The sequence below is a fragment of the Syngnathoides biaculeatus genome, chromosome 8 (genome assembly GCF_019802595.1).
Source record: "Syngnathoides biaculeatus isolate LvHL_M chromosome 8, ASM1980259v1, whole genome shotgun sequence".
Classification (NCBI taxonomy): Eukaryota; Metazoa; Chordata; class Actinopteri; order Syngnathiformes; family Syngnathidae; genus Syngnathoides; species Syngnathoides biaculeatus.
This window is the reverse complement of record NC_084647.1, coordinates 13586211-13611086: the sequence shown is the minus strand read 5'-3', so window position 1 is coordinate 13611086 and position 24876 is coordinate 13586211. Positions and strand designations below refer to the sequence as shown.

Sequence of the window (24876 nt, the reverse complement as noted above, 5' to 3'; positions counted from 1 at the left end):
TATGCAGGTCTCCCTAATATACAGTGAGTGCATCTTTATGTTATGTCAAAAATGACTCATAATTTCCGTCCTATAAGCCGCAACTTTTTTACCGAGGCTTTCAACCCCGCAGTTTATGCGGTTTATGCGGTGATACAGCTATTTTGTGCATTTTTTCTAATGGCTGCAAGGGGGCACTCGAGCAAAAAGGCAAGAGTGAGACCGAATATATGTGCCGAGGAAGTGACTTTTACCGGCCCTGTTAACGCTGTGCTAGCGTGTTACTGCCGCGTCTCTGATTTTTACCAGTATGTTTTTTTTTTTTTTTTTTTAACAAGCCCTGTTAGCACGGTGGCGCTAGCATTAAACTTTTTTTGTGTGGACTCATCATCAGTCATGATCGTCCAGCTAATTCGGACATGTAGCCACACCATGATGTTGGGCACATCGACTGAGTTTTGCCTCAGTTGTTTGGTCACCTCAACTCCAGTTTCCCTTGACATACATTCTATTATATGCGTAATACAGTTTACCGTAACTTCCGGCCTACAAGCCGTGACTTTTTTCACGCGCCTTCAACCCTGCGGTTTATGCGGTGACACGGCTAATTTGTGCATTTTGTTCTAACGCCCGCAAGGGGGCATGTGAGCAGAAAAGTTAAGAAAGAGACCGGTGGAATATGTGCCCAGGAAGTGACTTTTACTGGCCCTGTGCTAGCGTGTTGCTGTTGTGTTACTGGCGTGTCTCAGTGATAAGTTTTATTTTAACTGCCCCTGTTAGCGTTAGCGCTAGCATTAGTGCAGCACTAGTGTCAGCACTAGCGTTAGCGCGGCGCTAGTATTAGCACCACGCTAGCGTTAAACTCTTTCTGTGTACCGTCTTTGTAAACATTTCGTGTTTCGATGTAGGCACTTGCGGCTTTTACACGACTGCGGCGTATGTATGTACCAAATGGTATTTCCTTTACAAATGTACCGGGTGAGGCTTATAACCAGGTGCGCTCTGTAGGCAGAGAATGACGGTAATATGTTACTTCAGTGTAACTTTGCGACATTTTCGAGTGTGAGAGTACCTGGTCGAGTAGTACTACAGATGACTTGATTATCTCCCGCCACTTCTGCAGCTCGGCGTCGTGGAAACGCTGCTGCGCCTCCAGGAGCTGGGCCCACTCCATTTGTGTCTGAGGAAGTTTACTGCGTACACGTACGCACACGCAGTAAGACAATTTAGCAGTTAGCAAGGTACGGCCACTGAAGCGTGGCCTCCATTCAAAGAACTTGGCAAATGGTTTCATTCAGCCCCGGAGCCATTCAAGAGACTTAATGGGTTCCAGTCGCATATGTTATTAGTCATATGTGATCATGTTATCGTGAACAGTAAATAGCAGTATGTCTGCAGGCTATAGAAATGTGTGCGTGCGTGTGTGCATGTGCAAACCTTTCATGCAGCCGCAGACCTTGCCAAGTGGTTAAAGACTGAGCAGAGTATTCCAGCATCCATAACTTGTAGAAGAGCATCATATTGAGGAACACCAGAAGGACCAGACTGAAGGTGGAAAGGAAAAGATACAACAACTTAGTTGAGAAACAAAAACTTATTTTGGGCATTTTCTTACACATATGTAAATATACAGTACTTGAAACATGCTTTTGGATATTGCGGCTGTGCAGATAAACATTCTACATGTACCTTAGACAGATCCTATGGACGGCAATGAAACGAGAGGAGAGAGGGGTTACACTCAATGGCAACATATATTCTTGTAAATTGAAATGACATGTCGGAGAATATTAGAAAACTAGTAAAATAGGGAACCAAGATGAAAGGCATGTGTAAAGGCCTGTCTAATGACTCATACATTTTCAGAAAAAAACCCTCCCATTTATGCCATTGAGCAAGTAACATTTGTATCACACTGAATTATCTGTTTACCACATTAGGTATGGAGCAACAGCTGTATGAAAAATTCTGCTGTATTTTTAGAGTTAGTGTGTCATATTCAACTGTACCTAAAGATTTAGGGAGGTGAATGTCAAAGCAATAGTCACTATTTGAGGAAATTCACTAGCACTCAAAAAGGGTACACCTCCATCCATCCATCCATCGGTCTGAAAATAACATTCTGTGGATCATCTTCGAGGACACCAGTAGGCGGCGATAATGCACATGCCAAAGTAGGTTGACTGTTAACGGACCAACCTTTTTCTCCGTGCTGTTAAGTTTTGTTTGCCACTTAGAAAAACTTAATGATAAGTGTGGTTTGGAGTGATGTAACTGCACTGTTTCTGGCCGAGTGGTCCATCCATCCATTTTCTTAGCCGCTTATCCTCACAAGGGTCGCGGGGAGTGCTGGAGCCTATCCCAGCTGTCAACGGGCAGGAGGCGGGGTACACCCTGAACTGGTTACCAGCCAAGCGTAGGGCACATGGAGACAAACAGCCGCACTCACAATCACACCTAGGGGCAATTTAGAGTGTCCAATTTATGTTGCATGTTTTTGGGATGTGGGAGGAAACCGGAGTACCTGGAGAAAACCCACGCAGGCACGGGGAGAACACGCAAAATCCACACAGGATTGAACCCGAGTCCTCAGAACTGTGAGGCCAACACTATACCAGCTGATCCACCGTGCTACATAGCTACATAGAACTCTTCTATTGGGTTTCATTAGCTCATAAGCACAGTGAGAGATAGGTTATCAAATCATTCATTCAGTTCTGGGGCTCAGGATTACGTATCTCAGCTTTGTCCTTTCTGAGTATAATTTGCATGTTCTCCATGTTCTTGGATGGGTTTTCTGTAAGTACTCTGGCTTCCTTCCACAATTCCAAACACATGCATGTTAGCCTAATTTAAGACTAAATTGTCAATACGTGAGAAGATGGCTGTCCGCCTGCATATGCCTGATAAGATGGTGACCTGTACTGAAAGTCTCACCCAAAGTCAACGATAGGCTCAAGCCCACCTGAGACCAGTTTGTTTCCCCTACAAAGTAAATATATTAAGATACATACACAAAACTTATGATGAGCAGCAGTTTGGAGACGCTGTACAGCGCCAAGCCTCCGGGCAGGCGACGGTGCTCCGGACTCTGATGTCTGGTCTGCGTGGAGCCCGCCACTTGCTTGATGCGTTGAATCACCTCCTCATCCGTCGGCGTGGTGACGGGACTGAGCGCTTCGTCCAGATGTTGGCTGCGCATGTGGGGGGTCGGCCTCTTCTTCCGCCTCACCGTGGCGTTCTTCACTGCTTTCGCCTTTGGTGAGAGCTGGTGGGCTTCGGTCAGGATTTCCTCCAGCTTGGACAGCTCCACCTCTGACAAAGACATTTCCTCAATGATTGAGTGATGGGCTGTTGTCTGAGATTCAAGACTATAGAAGAAAATATCTGGAGGACTATAACACCGTCGAATTCATCATAGAATATCACAGCATTCCTTGAAAACCGTACATATTTACTGTAATTTCCGGCCTATAAGACGCAACTTTTTTCACACGCTTTCAACCCTGCGGTTTATGCAGTGACGCGGCTAATTTGTGCATTTTTTCTAACGGCCGCAAGGGGTCACTTGAGCGGAAAATGTAAGAGTGAAACCGAATATATTTGGCGAGGAAGTGACTTTTACCGGTCAGGCAATGTTAGCGCTCCGCTAGCCTGTTACTCCCGTGTCTCAATGATTTTTACCAGTATGTTTTTTTGTTTTTTTTAACCGGCCCTGTTAGCGCGGCAGCGCTAGTGTTAGCACAGCGGCGCTAACGGAGGCCCTAGCGTTAGCACGTGCAGCGGCGCTAGCATTAGCATGATGGCGCTAGCATTAGTGCGGCGGCGCTAGTGTTAAACTGTTTGTGTACCATCTTTCTTTGTAAATATCTCGTGTTTCAATGTCGGTTTAAATGTGGCCACCTGCGTCTTTTACGCGGCTGCAGACGATGTATGTACCAAATGGTATTTCCTTTACAAATGTACTGGGAGAGGCTTATAACCAGGTGCGCTCTGTAGGCCGGGAATTACGGTAAATGGTAAAGTGATGACGACAGATTAATGGAATCGCTGCTTTGCACACTCAATTTTCAGTGTTCACGCAATACTTCTCAAGTTTACCAAGTTGGCGAAAGTTCTCCTCCAGCCCGCTCCAGAAATTTTTCTCAATGAAGCCTTTCACCAGCCCCCACGGCTGCTTTCTGAAGCGCAGCTCTGTCGATATCCTGGGAAACAAATACAACCGATCCTCACCCGATTGGCGCTAGCGAGAATCGGCTAGACAATCGAAAGCTCGCGTGATCGTCTTACTCACCTTAAACGACACTTGTTCTTGGCGACCCGGGTGAGCATGTAGCGATTGAGGGTGTAGAAGTAGTCGTGGTAGGGAACGTCGTGCGTGATGACCTCGGCGTCGATGATGTAACACTCACTCTCCTGACTGGCCTTGTACAGCGTCTGAAAAGTGTATTATAGATTTAACACTTTAAGATTCAGTACATTTGATGTATTTCGAACATACCTGTGTCTCAGTGACTGTGGCTGTCTTGGGGGCAAGAGGGTTGGACAGCGAGATGGTGTACAGGATTTCCCTTGTCTGGTTCCCTGCCTCCTCCTTCTTCCACGGGTGGTAAACTACATCTAAACACATAAATATGACAAAGATTAATGAGGCGTGAGGGGTTGTGGAAGCCCGGCGGAAGAAACGTCGCAAATTCAGACCTGAGAATCGGCGCTGCTCCATGAAGTCGCTCATGAACTGCGACTCTGTGAACAGGATGTCGTACAGCTTGTCCACGCTAAACTTGTAGATCTCGTTGATGTGCTGCCTCCCGTTCAGATCCTCGTGGAAGGCCTGAACCTCACCTATACATAAATATGCATAAGGAAAAGAGTCCTGGGTTACATCAATCAAGGGTTGGGCTATAGCCTCAGTTCTTTATCTTCCAGACATTTTGGACTATTCGACGTAAATTTGTAAGACAAAGAAAGGGGCACTAAAAACACGCACAGTTTTTTTTTGGGGGGGGAAGACCTTGACTTAACAAGTCCCAACACCTTTGGGATGAAGTGTATGCTATTGGGAATGTCCCCTGTCAAATCTGGTTTTGTCTCACAGGAATTCCACTAAATATCCATCTGGAAATCCAACAGAGGGTGCACAGTATTACCTCACGAGATTGTGGTTCACCTCGTGCGGTGCCACATTGTCGCACATTATCGCACAAGTTCTCAGCACATCGCAGAAATCTGCAATGTCCTTGCATGATCCAGATTTAATCTCTTCCCTGAACGCCGGGCGAACAGTAAACCTATTTTAATATTGCCTCCCCGCTCAAAGGCACATATCTATATATATATATATATTTATGCAGTGTATATGAATATACTGTAGGTTGATACACAGTCCGTTAATATTGCGTATAATTATTCTCTTGCGAGTGTGTCTTCAACATCTCCCTTGCAATGTTAATGGGGATTGACTGTACACCAAAATCTCCAGTTACATAACAAAAGTGAGATTTCTAATGTTTTGATGACAAAATGTTCTTCTGGCTCAATATACAACATTCCTGCAGACCCACTCGAAAATGTTGTCGAATGCCTTGCCAGAAAAATGGCAACGTGTAGCGCAGGGGTTGGGAACCTATGGCTCGCGAGCCATACATGGCTCTTTTGCTCGATCGTGGGATGGCAGCCTGAAATCTTTTTTTTTGTTGTTCATATTTTTTTTTTTTGTTCATATTTTGGCAGCACACGTAACTTTCTCAAACAACGACAAACTGCACGGCCACACGCTCTTCTTCCTAGTTTACCTTGCACCACCCCCCTCCGCTCTTAAAGGGTTACATTCATAATTACCAATGTTACAAACCTTACGCAGCTCATCAATGTGGTTTATGATGACAGCGTGCTTATGCGCCGCCCACCATCGGAAATTTTTTTCACATAAAGACATGACTATGTCGGCAAGCACTGTTGGCTAGCGCACATAAGTGGGGAGAAATGAAAAAATTAATTAAACCTGCAGATCAGCTGATTGTGAAAAATTGGAACACACTTCCCGTCACATAGACCACACTGCGGCGTGCGAGTATTCCTGTACTGACAATGTTTGGTTCTACCTATGCATAAGAAAATTCTTTCTCACATTTAAAAACAAACAACCAACCTACGTTCACGAATAACGGATGGAAGTCTCAAAGGCCGCATGAAGATCAATTTACCGTATTTTCCGCACTATAAGGCACACCTAAAAGCCTTGAATTTTCTCAAAAGCCGACGGTGTGCCTTATAATCCGGTGCGCCTTATATATGGATCAATATTGACCCTTTACTGCAGCTCCATCTAATGGATGCATAACGTAACCAAAGCCTCTACTGTAGCATCTATTCTATGCACCTTACAATTCGGTGCGCCTTATAATGCGGTGCGCCTTATATATGGGAAAAGTTTTAAAATAAACCATTCATTGGAGGTGCGCCTTATAGTGCGGAAAATACGGTAATCACGTATGAAACAGACGACAAGACCATCAGCAAAGAAGTCGCATTAATGTTAAAAAGTGCTTTTTTCATCATTGGTTAGCAACAGCATAATGTTATTTCAATGAATTTAGAGACTTGTTGTACTCTTTTGAGTGTTGGTCCTACATAAAAAGCACGAATACAATACAATACGAATATTATATGGCTCTTTAGGAATTACATTTTAAAATATTTGTCGTTTATGGCTCTCTCGGCCTAAAAGGCGCTCGAGCCCTGGTGTAGTAGGTGGAACGCTCTTCTGACTGGATTAAGGATCGCATAATTTGTTGTTTGCGCTCACCCTCATCGTGTGTCTCAGAAGAGTCGCTGAGCTCTGTGGGGATATCCTCGTTGTCGTTGAAGTCGAGGGAGGGCGAAGGGACTGGGCCGCTCGTCCCGCTGGTTTCGTTGCTCTTCTCGTCCACCAGCAGAGGCACCGCCAGCAGCTCGCCATCCGCTTGGCAGTCTGTGAAATCTTCTGTTGGGAGGTCAAACTGTTGGACAGCAACGCACAAGGGTCTTTATATGGCATTCGAAAGGTGAAATATAGATTACACATGTGATCAATTGACGTATTGTGGAAAAAAATGTGGCACGTGACCAACGCAGCTCACTGTGATGGGCGTGTCGTGGTTGCTCGTGCGGTCGATGGTGCTGTTTGGGACGAACTTCTTGTGAAGAAGAGGCGGGCTCCCCTCGGGCTTGGCCTCTGCACTGCTTTTCGACAAGTTGTCATTGTTCATCTCGTTTTCCTCGTTCGGAATCTCTTCGCTGAACCTGGAGGTGCCGCCAAGCCACAAAGTTAGATTTACTGTTGACAGTTACAGTTAAGCACATAGTTATTCATACTTTAGATTGAGACTGAGAGAGAGAGAAATGAGAAAATGGAAAGAAACTACAAATATGTTGTGATTATATTTTATCATTACTTTTTATTTTCACAAAGAGTTAGACGAACATAGTTATCAATACTCCCTCTCAATACATTTATAACACACACACTCGTGTAAGACTGCGACTGGCTGGTAACCAGTCCGGGGGCGATACTGTCTACCGAGTTCAACTGGAATTGCTCCAGCTCACCTGGGACCCTATTGAGGATAAGCGGTATGCAAAAATAGATGGAAAGATGATTGATTTAATGCTTCAGAGCCGGGATCAACAAAGTTAAAAGAAAATGTTAAACGGCGAGCAAAAGATCTCGATCAAAAATATAGCTTTGCTTTTATGACTATTATTACTACCGGACTGCTTCATGAAGAGCTTTCCCTTTGTTAGGAGAATTGTTTTCTGACCACTGAAGTCTGAGTTGGTTTAGCCAGTGAAATGCACTCCCTGCCGCGAAGCGCTTGCAACCTCCTCAAGCTGCAATAATTGCTTGGGATACACAGCTCTGCTGCTTTTAATTTAGACTTCCACTTCCCACTTCCTAGTCATTAGGAACTCTTAAGTAAGTGCAAATAAACAGAGAGGAGAAGAGAGAGAGGAGGTTGTTAATACTTTGATTGTGCACCTAAATGCATTTGTTAAAACCCTCGTAAACAGCTTTGAATCAATCGGCGTGTAATTTGGGGAATTGTCCGCAGCCGCGGCAACCGACTTGACCAGCGTGCGGCCGCGCTCACCCCATGGTGTTGAAGTCGTCATCGGGGGGGACGTAGTCCTCGTCGTCACTGGTCAGGCCGAGCTCATTGCCGTAGCACTGGTGGACAAAGTGCCACAGCTCTTTGGGACACAGCGGCTGAAATAGAAAGAAATGGAAAACATGACGGCACGGTAACTTATGGGTGCATGCTTGGAAAGACCGCGGTCTAGTTTTCTGGACTTTCTCATATGGACGAAAGAAAACTTAGAGTGTAGTCATTTTACCTAGCAGGGAAAGGTAAAAAAATTGAATTATAATAATGCTGGTCTAGTGAAGGACTGGGCAGAGTGTAACGCGGTGGGCAAGTCGGGCCCGCTTTGTTTATTTATCTGGCCAACCAAGCAGTTACATCAGGGGTGCTTGATGCGTCAATTGCGATCGACTGGTCCATTGCGAGGCAGTCTTGGTCGATTGCGAGACGGTGTGCCAAAAAAAAAAAAAAAGATGTCAGCCAATGTTCCCTCTAAACTGCGTGCGTAATTGTGCACCGCTGATCCAGTCTCTTCGCAGGTATTCTGCTTTGTGTGCAAAAAAAAAAAAAAAATGCAATGCAAATTGAAAGTATAACATAGAGCTATTTAGTGTGTGGGATTTTGCAATGTGATTCAATGTGAGTGAGGGATGACTGGTTGTTACATCCAAGGGCACAATTCACAGACGTACTGAAAAAATGAAAAGAAAAAGCCACTGGTTTCTTTTAGGCAGCGCACGGAACTTTCTCCAACAATGACCTCTCTCAAAAAAGTACACTCATAAATGTGACAGTACTTACACAGCCCATCGATGTGTTTTATAATGACAGCGTCCACCACCGTTGCTTTAGTTAGCAACACAGTCTGCAACGTAGAGTAAAGACGAGCTAGAGATGCTGCTTATGTTTACTTTCGATATTAATGGAGAAAGTTAAAAAAGAAATGCTGCTGTTTTAAGATGCGATGACTGTCGGAGTATGTGAATAATAAAAATAATAAAAAGTATTTAAACTGGATGACATTTTCTCTTTTCCGAGTGGGAAAGGTCTGGTCTGAAGCCAAATTAGAAGGTGCAGGATGAGATGGTGTGAAATTTCAAAATTCCACCTTGCCACAGCCTGATCCAGGATGAACGCGCAGACATACAGTGCACAAAAAGCTAATTCTGTATTTTAAATATAGGACGCAACATAACATTAACCTTAAAATGATTTGGGAGCATCATCCCTCTCCGTCAGTAGCTCGCGAAAGGCTGGCTGCTTGAAAAGTAGATCTTGGGGTGAAAAAGTCTGGGCACCCCTGAATTACATGATCAAGGGTCCAAAATGAATTAATGGCATTTCTCAAACAAACAAACAAATAAAAGTTGTAAATGTGCGTGATGCACAAAATGAATGATTTGTTTCTCTGAGAGCCATCAAATAGATTTAGACGACCACAATGTAGCTCAGCTAAATAGCAACAAAAAGGAAGAGAGTGCAGAAGTCCACTGGCTTACCTTGTCAAGCAGCGCATTCTGCCAAAGTCTGAACATCATCATGTATGTCCTGTCTCTGGCTCCAAAAGAGGTGAAAAAGTGCTGCAAAGAAACACGCTGGCTAAGTATGGAGAGAAAATTTAAGATCGTTTGTTTAAGGAGCAGTGAACACACTGTGGCGATCATCGCTAAAGTAAGGTCTCCAAACTGAGTTATTCTGTTTTTGATATGTAATGTATACGGTATTTGCATTAAACTGTAAAAATTATGTATGTGCCAAATTAACAAAATTTTTGTTCTTTCATACAGAAATAACTCATTTTAGATATGGGACTTGTATTTACTTGTTTCATTATGTTACTTCTTTTTGTAATATCATAACTTATGGGTGGTATTTTAATGTTTTAGTACAATGACATATAAAAAAATTGTAATTTGTCCACCAAAACTTTACCTTCTCATTGTCAGTGCAGACCTGGATGGCGTTGGGAATGAGGCGGGCAGTCTTCTCTTTTGTCATTGAGCAAATGTCCTTTAGCCGCACTGTCAGCTGCACATGAGAAAACAGCACGTACTCTTCAAAATTCAAGACCATTTTTTTTTTTTCAACAAAACGACAACGTCGAGAGAGGTAACAAGCATACCAGTGTTTCCCAACGGAATATGTTGCTATAGAAACAGATCCAGTTCTCGGAGAGGTAGAGTCGTCCCTGTAGGAGGATGTCCCGTTGCAGAGCACAGGAATAGTCTGACGCGCGAAGACATGAAAGATGCGTCAGCACATCACACACCCCACATTCATTTTCTACACCACATACGTCAGCAATACAATAAGCCCCCTTTGTCTAAATTGTGAATGAGGATTTGAATGGGTACTGACCCCATGCTAGCTAGCATGAGAATTAGCCTATAATGAGCTCATGTCTAATCCTATACAACCAAGCGAGAACCTCAGCATCTTCATTTCTGCTACCTCCAGTTCTGCTTCCTGTTGTTTCTTCAGAGTCACCGTGTTTAATCCGTACATCACCACTGTTCTATAAACTTTGCCCTTCACCCTAGCGAAGACTCTTTAGTCACATAGAACACCAGACACCTTCTGCCAGCTGTTCCAACCCGCTTGGACCCCCTTCTTCACTTCCTTACCACACTCTCCATTCCAATGAAGTCTTCTACTTTTGCTATCTCTTCTCCGTGGAGCTTCACTCTTCCTCCTCTGCCGCTCTCATTTACGCACATATATTCCGTTTTACTTTGGCTAATCTTCATTCCTCTCCTTTCCAGTGGGTGCCTCCATCGTTCTAATTGTTCCACCGCCTGGTCCCTGCTTTCATTCACTGCATATCACAATATCATCTGTGAACATCAATGTCCAAGGGGAATCCAGTCTAACCTCATCTGTCAGCCTATCCATTACTACTGCAAACAGGAAGGGGCTCAGAGCGGATCCCTGATGTAGTCCCACCACCACCTTAAATTCTTCTGTCACACCTACGGCACATCTCACCGCTGTTCTGCTGCCCTCAGACATGTCCTGTACTATTCTAACATATTTCTCCGCCACACCAGACGTGTGCATGCAGTACCACAGTTCCTCCATTGGTACTCTGCCATAGGCTTTCTCTCGGTGTACAAAGATACAATCCTTCTGACCTTCTCTGTACTTTTCTATGCGCATCCTCAAGGCAAATAATGCATCTGTGGTACTCTTTCTAGGCATGAAACCATACTGTTGCTTGCATATACTTACTTCTGACCTGAGTGTAGCCTCCACTACTCTTTCCCATAACTTCATTGTGTGGTTCATCATCTTTATTCCTCTGTAGTTTCCAAAGTTCTGAACATCGCCTTTGTGCTTAAAGTGTCAGTACTACTATTCATCCATTTTCTATATTGTGTGAGCTGGAGCATACACCAGATGTTAGATAGACTATACCTGTTTGAAAAGATGTGTTTTTTGAGTAATGATTTGAAGGTGATGAGAGAGTCTGAGTTCCTAATGCCAGGTACGAATCTTAAGGACAAAACTGACATGTAGACACGCTGTGGCCGGCATGTCGCATGTCAACCTTTGTGTCTTTGGGCAAGACACTTAACCCACATTGCCTACGAATGAATAGGGTTAGAGGGCGTAGGTGCAGAATGGCAGCCAAACTTCCTGTCAGATTACAGCAGGGTAGCTGTGGCTACACCAGTATGTACAGTCACCAGGGTGACTGTGACTGAGAAGTGAATGAAAAATTTGTGAAATTTTCAAGAGTCTTTAAGTGCAGAGAAAAACGCTATACATGTGTAATACATCATTATTACATTTCTGTAAACGTGAATACATTGGTACTCTGAATAATTTGCTGCTGTTGTAAGCTTGGACTCTAGTGAACATTTTGTACTGCCGCAAGAGTTTATTTTCAAGCCGAACGCACCAGTCAAAGTCAAATTGTGTAATAACAGTCAAAGCGGTTGAGACGCGACCTCAAGAGGGTGTCAGACAAACGTGTCAGATGGTGTCTGCGTGTCACCGGCGTCCACTCACCCACAATGAGTCTCTCTGTATCAGGTAGCTGCTTGAAGAGTTTCCTGAAGTCCTCATTGCGCTGCTTGTACGTGGGGCTCAGCACCTGCAGGGACGAGCGCATGAGATGGAGCGCCGCTCACACGCACACACTCAAGCATCTTCGGGCTCGCTCCTCCACACACAAGCGTCGGCTCTGTTGTGCAGCCCGGTTTGAAGCTCGTCAAATCATTCAATGGGGCACTGGTGATTCTCAAGACTTGCGTGAGTGGATTTTGACACGTTTGAGGACAATGGCAAGCGGGGTTACACATAAAAAAAGCTGCGTTTTTGTTAAAAGCTCAATTGCAAAACATCAGCCCGCTGCAGGTCATTCCTTCAACATGCCGTGAGTTGCATTCCCAGTTCAGTGCCCCGATATATAAGGTACACCTGTATAATCTCACGAGATTCAATACAAGAGGTTTTTTTTTTTTTTTTTTTAAAAAAATATGCAATGCTACTATTAGATCAAATCATCTGATCAGACATGACCATTCCTTCCAAGAAGATGCACAGTATGAAATCTTAAAATGTGTGCCAGGGCGCAGAATCTTGCCGTTTGTGCTAAATGTTTTCCTTCAACAGGAAACCCTGAGGTGAAACAAAAGCTGCCAACCAGTAACAAGAAGGATGCTGGAACACACACACACACACACACACACACACACACACACACACACACACACACACACCACACACACACACACCACACACACACAAATAATATACTGTGTTCCCTTGAAACCAGGATGGTGGGAAAATAACATCTCATTTGACATGCACATTTGAATCTTCAAATATGTGCTTTTCTGAGCAGTATGGTAATGATAAGGCAGCCTGTGATCACGCCACGACAACAAAGCGCTTTGCGAGTTCAATAGCAGTGAGTCATAACTAAGTCAGGCTTGATTTATTAATGGGAAATTACCAGAGAACTACGTATATCCTGGCAGCAGAATGTACCACTGGTACTTTATGTAATCCTCATTTTGGTCCAACTCCAGCCAAACGAATCTTTCTAAATTGCCAAATTTCCCGCCAAACATGGCTTTAGTTCAAAAAAGTTAAGAAGGACTTACTGCTGGGATCTCCTCCGAGTTCCACTCAGGGTCCCGGAGGTCCGAGGCGGCCCGGCCCCAGCCCCATTCCCAACCCCACTCCCCTCCCGCAGGACCCTGCAGAAGCCACCCCGCCAGGGCCTCATCCAGCTCCAGCACGGCCTCCCAATCCGACATCAAACAATCCTCATCCAGTTCCATGTTCGATCCTTTGTGTCCCATGGGTGGCACTGAATTGGACGTCCTGCCCGCGGCCCCCCACTGCCCACTGATGTTGAGGGGCTCGTCAGGGAAGAGTAAAAAGTAAAGAGTAGCTGATGAGTGTCCGCCCTCTTCTGTGTTTTGGGTGGCTGCTCCCTGTCAATGTTGAGCAGTGGACACACAGGCACACTTTAGCCACATGAGCGCTGTGTGTCTTTCTCTCTTCCTTTTACACTCTCTCACACACACACACACACACACACACACACACACACACACACACACACACAGGGAGAGGAGTTACGGCCGTTGCCCTCGAGTAACCCCGAGCAACAAGTCCTTTATTATCATGGCAGCGGCTCACCCACCTCCCCACCAACGCCGCTCCTCTATCTTACTCTAAGGAAGTGCGCGAGTTTTGTGTGGTGTCTGAGAGCGCCGTAATGAGTCTGTTTATGCCTCACGGAACGAAGCGCGCCAGGAAGTGAAAGAACGGTGAAGTGGCAGAAGGGGTTGCGGGATCGGGCGGGCGGGGGACATGCCTGAGGATGTTTAGAGAAAACGTGAAGTTTTAAGTCGGTCGCTGGGAGTGTTGAGTCTGGCCAAGTGATTGAGTTACCGAGAACAGATGTGAGCGTAACCTCCAGTTACCTCCGACTGCAAAACAACACCATCCATCATGACACAGACACACACAACTGGGCTGCGGAACAACGCCGCCAATGTAACGTGACAAAACGTCAAATTGCAATCCTCTTCGACGACCCCAATGTGCTCAAACAAATAATTAAGTTCAATCACGGGATGGGCTTGGATGGAAAAAGATGACACGCTGTGGCGACTCCTAACGGGACAAGCCGAAAGAAAAAAGATATTAATGTGTCACAGGAGGGTGGAATGTCTGAAGTTGAGGTTTTGTATTAAAAATGTCTGTTGCGTAAGACCTCAGCTAAGCGACACCGGAAGTTACGTGAAGAAAGCGCTCGGTCCCGCGTTCAAGGCGGCAAGACTACAGTGTCACCATACTATTATTCATATCCCCACTTCTGAAATTTGACACTTTTAACATTTTGCCACGACTCAATTTCATATTATTCCTTCACTACTCATCATTAAAGTTAAGAGGACGCTCATTTTCTTTCACTGTTACCACCGGCGACATTATTTTCATTATTTGCTAAAGGTCCACTGTCATGAAATGCACGATTTTTAGTATGTTACTAATAAAAAAAAGACAGCCGCAATGGACCCATCCGTTTTTTCACCGCACAACATGATTTTAACGTATATGGCTTTTTGTCACTCCCGCCGTGAAAATCCTCTCGAGGGATTTGTTTTCGACAAGAAGCAGGAAGTGACGTTAGTAGCAGACGCCCACTCTAGCGGTCTCGGATGTTTCTACGAGTTTTACCTGCTGGAAGGTCGCTCTTTGTTCCTTTGTGTTAGGGTCGTTGTGAAAAATAGATTGCATTGGTGCAGAGGACGAGAGCTTCGTGGGTTCTAAATGACAGGTAGGTGTGGATACAGCTACTAAAAAAAAATAGTTTGGGGGAGGGGGGGACATTATCCTCTCAGAATGTAACAAAAGATCCGCGCACGTACGTCAGGGGTGCTAAATGTACCGTCGGCGTTGAGCACGGCTTTGGCGGTGCCTCGTCCGCGGAGTCTGTTGTTAGTTAGAACAGATCCGCATATCATCTAAATATGGCTCGAAACGATCACGTCACTAGATTCGGAGATGTCCTCTTCTTTGAAAAGAGCTTCTGTGTATTTTTCATTACAATATCTATTTTTGAATGTTTATAGGCATGACACTTGACCTTTAACAATCCTAATTTACTGTGCAGACAATTCAGTGGCTTAAACAAATGAAATAATAATAAAGTTTAAAAATGGTTATACATCAAAAAGTAATACTATCCTGCTTTTGCCCGCCAACTTGGACAAAAGCGATTGCATAGGATTGATATTGATGGGTGTATAGAGCTCGTGCAAAAAACATCTGTTGCAGAGAGGTTTCAAGCTGTGTGTGTGTGTGTGGCCGCAATACGCTTCCGTGTACAGAGGAGGCGACTCCCTGTCCTCTTTTTTTTTCTTTCCCAATCGTAGTTAATGAATGTGGTTTGTGTAAAACCAGAGGTCATTTATTTAAATATTGGCATTTGTATTGAATACTAACTGGAAAGATCAATGGATTCCGGCAAAGGTTAATGTGTAGCCGAATATCCTTCCGCGTTCACGAGCTGTCAGCCTGTCACTATATTGTATTTATTCCAACAAAGTATTTTATTTCAAAGTTTTCCGTGTAGATCTCGACGACTTACCAGATCCATGTGTAGATCCATTTGTCCAAGACAAGCGGAAGTGGGTTAACAGTCCACTTTCTTATCGGCAAAAACATCGACTTCGGCAATAAATATGGGTCCTCTACGCCAAGTGTCTCGATTTTTTCCACGCACATTCATTTATCATCACCTTCTAAATGTTTAACGGTATCGGATAAAACTCCGGGCGTCGTGCTATAAGACATATTTTCGTTTCGTCTCAACGGACTTAGCATTGAACAATGCTTTGTTTGACCGGCAATATGGCCAGTCAGCGATTTCGGTGACGTAGGTGCAAGAACTCTATAAGAAGTTTTGTCAAGAGTTTGTTTGGATATTATACAAAATGTTAAGAATTGGCTTGCAGAGAGGCAACATTTTAACCATTAATAGCAATTCTATACTTTGGGATGAAATTACATAAAACCAACCAGCAATTTATCCAACTGTGATGTTGTTATAATGTTCAAAGCTGCAGTTTATTTCTCAGTTTCTGGTTGGATGTCACCATTTTGGAACAGGGACTGTTGTTCATCATGAAAATGAGAGCCATTTGGCAAAGTTTGGCTCATGACATTTTTATGAGCACTGACTAATGTACACAATCCATTTTCACCAATAAAGTGAAATATTTATTTTTCTCATATCTGAATTGATTGTGTCAACAGCCAGATAGGGTTTGTGCGCCAATGGAGCAGATGATTCCAAAAATCGCGATCGCACGTCTTCTCATTGCTCGGTCTGGCTCCAGACTCTTGGCCACCCACGTCGACACAATCACGATCAACTTATGTTACAGCGCTGCGGCCCAGAAAGATGCAAAGCTCGCAGCTTCTATTTTGACGGCACTCCGCATACAATTGCTATGAAGAGCTTCCTCCGGCACTTGACTAAAAATATTCCCACGGATCCAGAAGGCGAGCGTGCTGATGGAGGCCGCGGCAGTCAGTCTCGCCCTTCATTCCAAGGAGTTTAACGCTGACTTCCTGCTGCTGCCCAATATACCCTTTAAGAACTCTCTGAGGACTGAAATCGTAGTAGCAGAAAATGATGGAAAAGTGCTTCTTACACATAACAAAACCCCCACCTCTCAATTAGAACGCCTTTCCATCATGTGCTTGAAAATTCAAGTTGAACCGGCGCCAACAGCAAACGTTTTCCCCGGAGATGACTTGTGGCGCCGCGGCACTGAGTGGCCCTTTATCCAAAGCTCATTCAACACATTGTCCCCCAATCAATGAAGGGAAGAACAAGGCCATTGTTGCATCTAGGACTAGGTAGTCGGTGAGGGACAGCATTTATGGATCTGGTTAACCATTAACTCCCTGTACAAACAGACAGGGATGGAGGAGGCTGGTACTGGAAACCAGGGTGGGGTTTTAGTCATTTTGTCTGGGTTTGTCTGGGGTGTCTGATAAGCGCATCCTTTTTTCTACAGCAGCTTTTCATTAATATTTGACTGGCGGCCATTTTATGATCGCACCAAGGCGCCAGCAGTGCGGGTGGGCGTCTGTATCGATACTGATGAAGAATGAGGAAAAGCGCTCTGCACACCGCATCTCTCTTTGGCAGCCTCAGCGGCTCTTCGGCTGTTTTGAATAACAACCAAATCCGCACCCCACCCTTTGTGTCAATGTATTCCCGCTTGTTTGCGCAGCCTGAGGGGAGGGCTGCCGAGGAAGGATTCATACGAAGCTTGCTCGGATGAGTCCCGCTTTTTAAAGTTAATAAAACATGTAAACGTAAGCGGCTTCAGTGGTGTCGGGTGTCACTATTGACGTGAGGAGGATGCGCAGCACTGATAATAATCAAGAAAACAAGCCCTGTAGTTGTATTTAGTGAATTCTAAAGTTCTGATAACATTCCGAAAATCTTTTGAGAAAACCAAATCCAATAACAGATGTACTGGACTCTTATTTCTTTCATGAGTCTCTGTGGCATGCAGTTCCAAGCCCAGCCAGTAGTCTTTTACACAAAACGTAAAATAACTACAGTGAAGTAAATAAGTATTTGAACACCTGAGAAAACCAATGTGAATATTTGGTACAGTAGCCTTTGTTTGCTGTTACAGAGGTCAAACGTTTCCTGTAGTTGTTCGCCAGGTTTGCACACACTGCAGGAGGGATTTTGGCCCACTCCTCCACACAGACCTTCTCTAGATCAGACAGGTTCCTGGGCTGCCGCTGAGAAACAGAGTTTCCTTTAAAGATTTTCTATTGGGTTTAGGTCTGGAGACTGGCGAGGCCATGCCAGAACCTTGATATGCTTCTTATGGAGCCACTCCTTAGTTTTCCTGACTGTGTGCTTCGGGTCACAGTCATGTTGAAAGACCCAGCCACGACCCATCTTCAATGCTCTGACTGAGGGAAAGAGGTTGTTCCCCAAAAGCTCACAATACATGGCTGCAGTCATCCTCTCCTTAATACAGTGCAGTCGTCCTGTCCCGTGTGCAGAAAAACACCCCCAAAGCATGATGCTACCACCCCCATGCTTCACAGCAGGGACAGTGTTCTTGGGATGGAACTCATTCATCTTCCTCCAAACACGGTTACTGGAATTATGACCAAAAAGTTCAATTTTGATCTCATCTGACCACAAAACCTTCTCCCATGACTCCTCTGTATAATCCAAATGGCCATTGGCAAACTTAAGACGGGCCTTGACATGTGCTGGTTTAAGCAGGGGACCCTTCCGTGCCATGCATGATTTCAAACCATGACGTCTTAGTGTATTACCAACAGTCACCTTGGAAACGGTGGTCCCAGCTCTTTTCAGGTCATTGACCGTCATGTTTAGCTTCTTCCATTTTCTAATGATTGGTCCAACAGTGGACCTTTTGTCACCAAGCTGCTAGGCAATTTCTCCGTAGACCTTTCCAGCCATGTGGAGTTGTACAATTTTTGTCTCTGGTTTGGACAGCTCTTTGGTCTTGGCCATGTTACAAGTGTGAGTCTTACTGATTGTATGGGGTGGACAGGTGTCTTTTTGCACCTAAAGACCTCACGCAGGCGCATCCGATTCAGGATAACACATGAAGTGGAGGTGGACTAAAATACAGTCGAATCAGCATTATTATTTTTTTTTTTGCTGCATGTCAGATTCATATTTCAAAAACTTCATTCAGCAGGCCACTTCCTGGTTAACAGAGGATGAGGTAAAACTGCAGCCATGTTGATGCTGTGGGGGAGGGTACTGTAAGAGTTCATTTGGAGTTTCAAACAGAAAATCCCACCCCACCCAAAAAAAAAAAAAAAAAAAATTGAAATGTGAAATATCAAAAAATGTAGGACAATTTGTTTACTTGCCAGTTTGAGAAAAACAATTTAAGACTTTATTTCGGACTAGATGGATGTTAGTCATGTTTACAACTTTGCATTATTGTCCCAACTTGTGACATGTTTTATGGGGCTGTTTACTGGCACGTGAGACCCTTTCATAAAGTTTTTTTCAGAAAAATGTATTAAAAAAATAAATTCTAGTTCCAACAAAGAACAAACTAAATAACCAATACATGTCTGAACATAATACTGTACCACTTTCCTTCAGCCTCTTGAACTTGGCAGACACCATCAGTATTTATTCTCAGTGCCTGGCTGATCACTCAACTCTCTTGTGTGAATTATGGATCATATCATGACAGAACTAACACTAGTTTTGCAAAGATCATCATTACCCCGCCTGTTATGGTTAATTGTGAAAGAGAATTGTTAATAATGCCCTGTGAAACTACATCAGCTCTCGACCGCTAATTGTTATGAAGATATGAGCGGAGGAGACGTGCGTGAGTGGCATGCAACAATCCAGCGGCGACGTCTTCAAGAATCTGTGGGGGAGTTGTTTTGCGTTCTCCCGCTTTCAGAGTCCTGCGCCATTGCATTCTCCTTTTTTAATCTGGACGCCATCGCTGCGTCACTTAAAGGGCATTCAAAGCCTGCCTGCAAGCCCTCCACTGATGGTCCGTGGATGTGTTTAGCACAGTGAGAACCCCCGTGCGCGTGTTGCCACCTGTTGCGTGCCAGAATTAGAAATATGAAATTAGCTCTTGTGCATACCCAATGCCTACACATGTTTTGACATGGCCCTTGAACTAATAACTATTGCGCAAGCTTTGTAAATGGTTCACAAAAGTGTAGTTTGGCATTGCAGTGAGGTGGGAACAGCACTCAGTAAATGGAATGACAAACAGACTGGGGAGATTATTATTATTATGCCGCCAGTCTGACAGGCCGGTGTGAGCAAAAGAATACAAGTCATGCTTACTCTCATGATGTGTTGTCGCTCATGCTGGGGAGAGAGTGTATACACACAGGCAATAATAATAATAAAAAAAGGAGAAATGGGATTAGGTCGCAAAAACAGTTTTTTTTTTTTTTTTTTGGGAGAAGGTTCACGACTGTGGAATCAAGTCCAAAACAACAGGCTGTCAAAAACTGTGTCAAGGAAGGATTTAGGAATCAAGCACAGCGGCGCATGGATAGTTAGCACGCCACCTGCTGGTATCATAAAAATCTGCAATGCTCATTGACTACTATAGTTCTCGCTTTCAGTTCTCATTACAGTGTACCTCAAATCTTGAAATCATAAATGTCCATATGGTCTTGGTAAGGAAGACTCATTGAGGAATTCACACATAAATATGGGTCCCAATATTTGATCCTTTATGTGTAGAATTCCAACAATGACTTTCTGACACACAACCTCACACATATTGGTGTTGCTAAAGTACAAAGATGGATCCACTGGTCTAATATAAAAAAAAAAAAAAGACTGCATGGCTCATTGGCCAGCAAAATTGAAGTTGCCGTCCGCCATCTTGATACTCCCAAAACAACCATGCCGACCTGTGCATTCATCGCCAGTTTCGTGGCTGTGAGAAAACGTTCCACAGCTAAGTTAGAAAGATTTACTTTGACACTGTTAAAGTTTTTTATTTTTATTTTCTGATGATCTCAATTCACTTGAACAAAGTTTTGCTTACGGTTGTTGTTGTTCACTCTGCTTCACCGTTATAGGCCGACGGTTTTTCGCGAAAAAGCGTTGTCAGTATTTTCCCAAATGTCATTAGTGGATAAGCAAGAAAACACATTTTCTGTGAAATTTTTGATGCATTTCGTAATACAGAGCTCTGCAAGTTGAATTTGATTTTCAAATGCGAGGAAACTAGTTTCAATTTTCTGTCCAAAATCGGACGCCGCAGAGACAACAAATGAAGAATGCGTTTTGCATGTACTTTCCCATTGCGAGTCCTTATTTTGAAAATAATATATCTAACTGATTGACTTAAAATTTAATATTTTTATGACATAAAATGCTTAGTTTTTTCCTATGATATGATGGTAGTGCTTCACAGCGGATTTTGGGAAAAGTTAAAATGCCACAGAAATAGGGCCCTAGGTTTCTTCGTAGTCACGGTGTTAACTTAGCCTTTTTTGGCTTACGAAGTCAAATTAAAAATCGTTCATGTTACCAGAACTGAAAAAATGTCAAACTGACGCGACCAGTTTTAATTCTACATGCCAAACTTTGAGGAAAACCCCCGTCATAATCCAAACTGTAAACCGTGTCCTCCACACATTTTAGGAGTACCAAGATGGCAGCCAACTGGCTTCAACCAATCGAAAAACCGCTACATGTGTATGCGCTAGTTTTATTTTTTTTTTGGATCAGTGGATGGATCCATGAAAACAAAAGGGTCACTGGAACACTTCTTATAATTTAGTAATATGTGACATTATAATGTGAATGCTAATTTGTTAAATTCATGAATACTCCAGTTGTGGGCTTGTGTACTTGCTGGAGTGGTATACACTGTATATAGGCTAGCAATTAATCAGACCTGGTGTATTTCCATGAAGAAATGAACACAATTGTGCATCTAAACATGTTTTTTTTTTCGACTGACATTATACTTGTCAATGACACGACATGTCAGCAATAAACACACAGCCATACACAATGAACATACAAAAACACGTCACCGACATATACAGTAAGAAAAGCAGCACTTACGTTATACCAGCTTTGGCTCTTCTGCAGAGGCAAACAGATAAAAAAAAAGAGAGAGAAAGAAGATTTTGATTATCAAAATTAGGATGTATCCACCGTGCCGATATGAGGGGATATGAAAAGTGACCGACTCGTGTGAAAGTCAAACCAGCTGTCATACTTGTAAATTCCAATGAAAAAAAATTGAATGAAAAAGACTTCACAAGGATAATAAAGCATAGTTTTGATTAACCCCGTAAGAGAGGAATAAAACTGACAATATATCTTTCACAGTGTCAATCAAGACTGTACAATATTATTATTATTGGAATGAATTACATTTTTGTTTTTAAATGTCTGAAGTGAAACTGTCTTGAATTCTCTGAACTATGATGTCACACTTAAAATAAAGACCACTGCAGCAACATACTCAGTTGTGCGTTCCATAAAAATAAAAAATAAAAAATAAAAATTATGCATTCTACCAAATGTAAAAAAATAATGAGTTACAATACAACAGTTGTGTCAAACAGGTGATTTAAAAATAAGCTAATAAAATATATAATAATAATAAAAATAAATAAAATAAAATAAAATTTGCAGTCCTTCCGGCAAGCAACCAACACAATAATAAACACAGTGGAAATGAATCAAAACCGAGCACTGTCATCTTTAGAATTTTCATGATTTCAACACGTGTACCTAATGAGGTGGTCGCTATTGAGTCAGAAGAATTCGGTGCCACATTGTAAGTCGCAGTCTCACAACAGCAGAGGGCAGCAGAACAACTATTTGCGGTTTTGACAAAAGTCCCGCTCCATTTGGGAATCATGCAGGGATTCGGGGGAAATATTGTACGGGGAGGAGGCGTGGGTTAAGGATCCAGTGTATAATTACCACAATAATTAAAAAAAAAAAAAAGACAAAATAATTGGTAAATTATCCTTTTGCATTTTCTGAAGAAAAAAAATACTTTTTAAAAAGAAACAACACATCCATCAAAAAACAAAACAAAAGTAAAACAGAAAGAAAGTCAAGCAGAAAGTGCATTTAGAGAGGCTTTATTTATTATTTTGTTTCTGTATTTACAGGAAACAGGGTGAAATATTACATAATGAAAACATGCGACAGTAATTGACAAGCCGTCCGAAATTTTACAGCCATGTATGTCGTTTGCCATAAAATAACGCTGCTCACTGGGGGGCTGTGACAATGGCCGGGCTAATGTGGACTAATCTGATTTGAAGGTGACGGAGGAACAAGAGAGGAATTACTTAGCTGGATAAAGCTCACGCACGCGTTTATGGATGTGTGCGCGCGCGCGTGCGCATATATTTATACTGACACGTTTGATGTGGCGACTGCATCAAGCCAATTGGATGACGCGTGCGGTGGCGAAAGCAAACGAGACCGCAACGGGATGTGCTGCGGTTTCCATTTCAAATGTGGAGATGTACCACGTGTTAAAAAAAAAAAAAAAAAAATCCCCGCATAGTATTACGTATGATCTTACATTTTGCTCAGTCATCATCTGCTGCTAGCGTCCAGCTAATTCAGACATGTGACCACGACATAATGTTGGGCACATCTATGTTTTTTTGTTTCAGTTTTGCCTCAGTTGTTTGGTCACCTCAACTCTAGTTTGCCTTGACGTATATTATATCTATTTTCTATAATCTATTATATGCATAATACAGTTTACCGTAATTTCCGGCCCACAAGCCCACACGCTTTCAACCCTGTGGTTTATGCGGTGACGCGGCTAATTTGTGCATTTTTTTCTAACAGCCGCAAGGGGGCACTCGAGCGGAAAAGGTAAGAATGAGACTGGTGGAATACATATGCCGAGGAAGTGACTTTTACTGGCCCTGTTACCTCTGTGCTAGCACTGTGCTAGTGTATTGCTGCTGTGTTACTGGCGTTTCTCAGTGATATTTACTGGTAAGTTTTATTTTAACTGGCCCTGTTAGCATTAGCGCGGCTCTAGTGTTAGGACTAGCTTTAGCGCAGCGCTAGCATGTTGGTGCTGTGTTACTGGTGTGTCTCAATGATATTTACCGGTAAATTTCATTTTAAGTAGCCCTATTAGCATTAACGCAGCGCTAGTGTTAGCACTAGCTTTAGCGAGGCGCTAGCATAAGCAATAGCGTTAGCATGGCTAATGCTAGTATTAGTGCCACGCTAGTTTTAAACTCTTTGTGTACCGTCTTTCTAATATAATACTAATATTTCGTGTTTCAATGTGGCCGTTTTCGGCTTTTACACAGATGCGGTGTTTGTATGTACCGAATGGGATTTCCTTTACAAATGTAGTCGAAGAGGCTGTAACCAGGTGCGCTCTGTAGGCCGGGAATTACAGAGATATTGGTACAAAAATGCAATAGTATGGAAATGAGATAATTGAGCTGGTGATGAGTCTTAATTTTAGTTTCTAGGTTTGAATCAGGGCTGACTGAAGTCTCATCAAGCATCATTCAGTGTACAGGCCAAGGGGGGGGGGGGGGGGGGGGTAAACAAAACAAAAAAACTGGCAGCTTCCGACAGGTTGTACAATGATCAGATACATTTCTGGCATGTTTGTTCGGCTGGAACATTTTGCACAGCAAAAGCAAGAGTTATGAATACATTCCCAAAACTCTGAGAGAAAATATTACCTTCAGAGCAAACCGCAAAGAGGATGAACAGCTTGCTTTAACCATTTTACGACACACCCGTGTCTTTCTAATAATTTTCCACATGAGTCGAGGGACAAAGAAAAAGGGCGGCCCAAAAATCGGCTTGATATGGATTCCACTGACACTGAGCGTGACGTAAGTGCTGAGGTCTGGTTCAGATATTTAAGTTTGACTTTTGCATGCCTATTCGATAACATTTGTTGGATGCACAATGAGAAAATGTAATCATTTACACGATTATAACGCTTGACAAGAAACGCATATCCTTTCACAAGGGGTAGGGTCGGGGTGGGGGGCCGGGGGCATTGTCAGGACTGCGGCTACCACAGAGGATCCTACACTGGGTCACATGTTCAGGAGGTGGGGAAGACTACGGATCGAGTGGAAAGGAAGGCCAGCAGGTGTCATCAATGGGTCAAAAGGACAAGAAGAAGAAATGCTTACTTTAATCAGGTTTAGTCTGTCATACTGGAAGAAAATTAAGGAGAAAACAACCAGT

General features: G+C 43.4%; 1 protein-coding gene across 8 annotated transcripts in view; it reads right to left on the bottom strand.

Annotated features, from left to right (window-relative positions):
- Nucleotides 1-24876, bottom strand: part of gramd1bb (GRAM domain containing 1Bb) — a 102024-nt gene that overhangs the window by 8937 nt on the left and 68211 nt on the right. For 7 of the 8 annotated variants that reach the window (XM_061827321.1, XM_061827323.1, XM_061827324.1 and 4 more), the window contains 16 exons: nt 21727-21747; nt 19978-20001; nt 12114-12198; nt 10225-10328; nt 10035-10130; nt 9602-9682; nt 8112-8227; nt 7101-7263; nt 6788-6980; nt 4681-4824; nt 4481-4599; nt 4274-4416; nt 4081-4184; nt 2994-3294; nt 1417-1524; nt 1052-1172 (listed from right to left, as the gene is read on the bottom strand). In XM_061827321.1, the coding sequence (XP_061683305.1) occupies nt 1052-1172; nt 1417-1524; nt 2994-3294; nt 4081-4184; nt 4274-4416; nt 4481-4599; nt 4681-4824; nt 6788-6980; nt 7101-7263; nt 8112-8227; nt 9602-9682; nt 10035-10130; nt 10225-10328; nt 12114-12198; nt 19978-20001; nt 21727-21747 (1923 nt within the window). The remainder of the gene's footprint in view (nt 1-1051; nt 1173-1416; nt 1525-2993; nt 3295-4080; nt 4185-4273; nt 4417-4480; nt 4600-4680; nt 4825-6787; nt 6981-7100; nt 7264-8111; nt 8228-9601; nt 9683-10034; nt 10131-10224; nt 10329-12113; nt 12199-19977; nt 20002-21726; nt 21748-24876) is intronic. The other variant, XM_061827322.1, reaches the window with a different exon arrangement.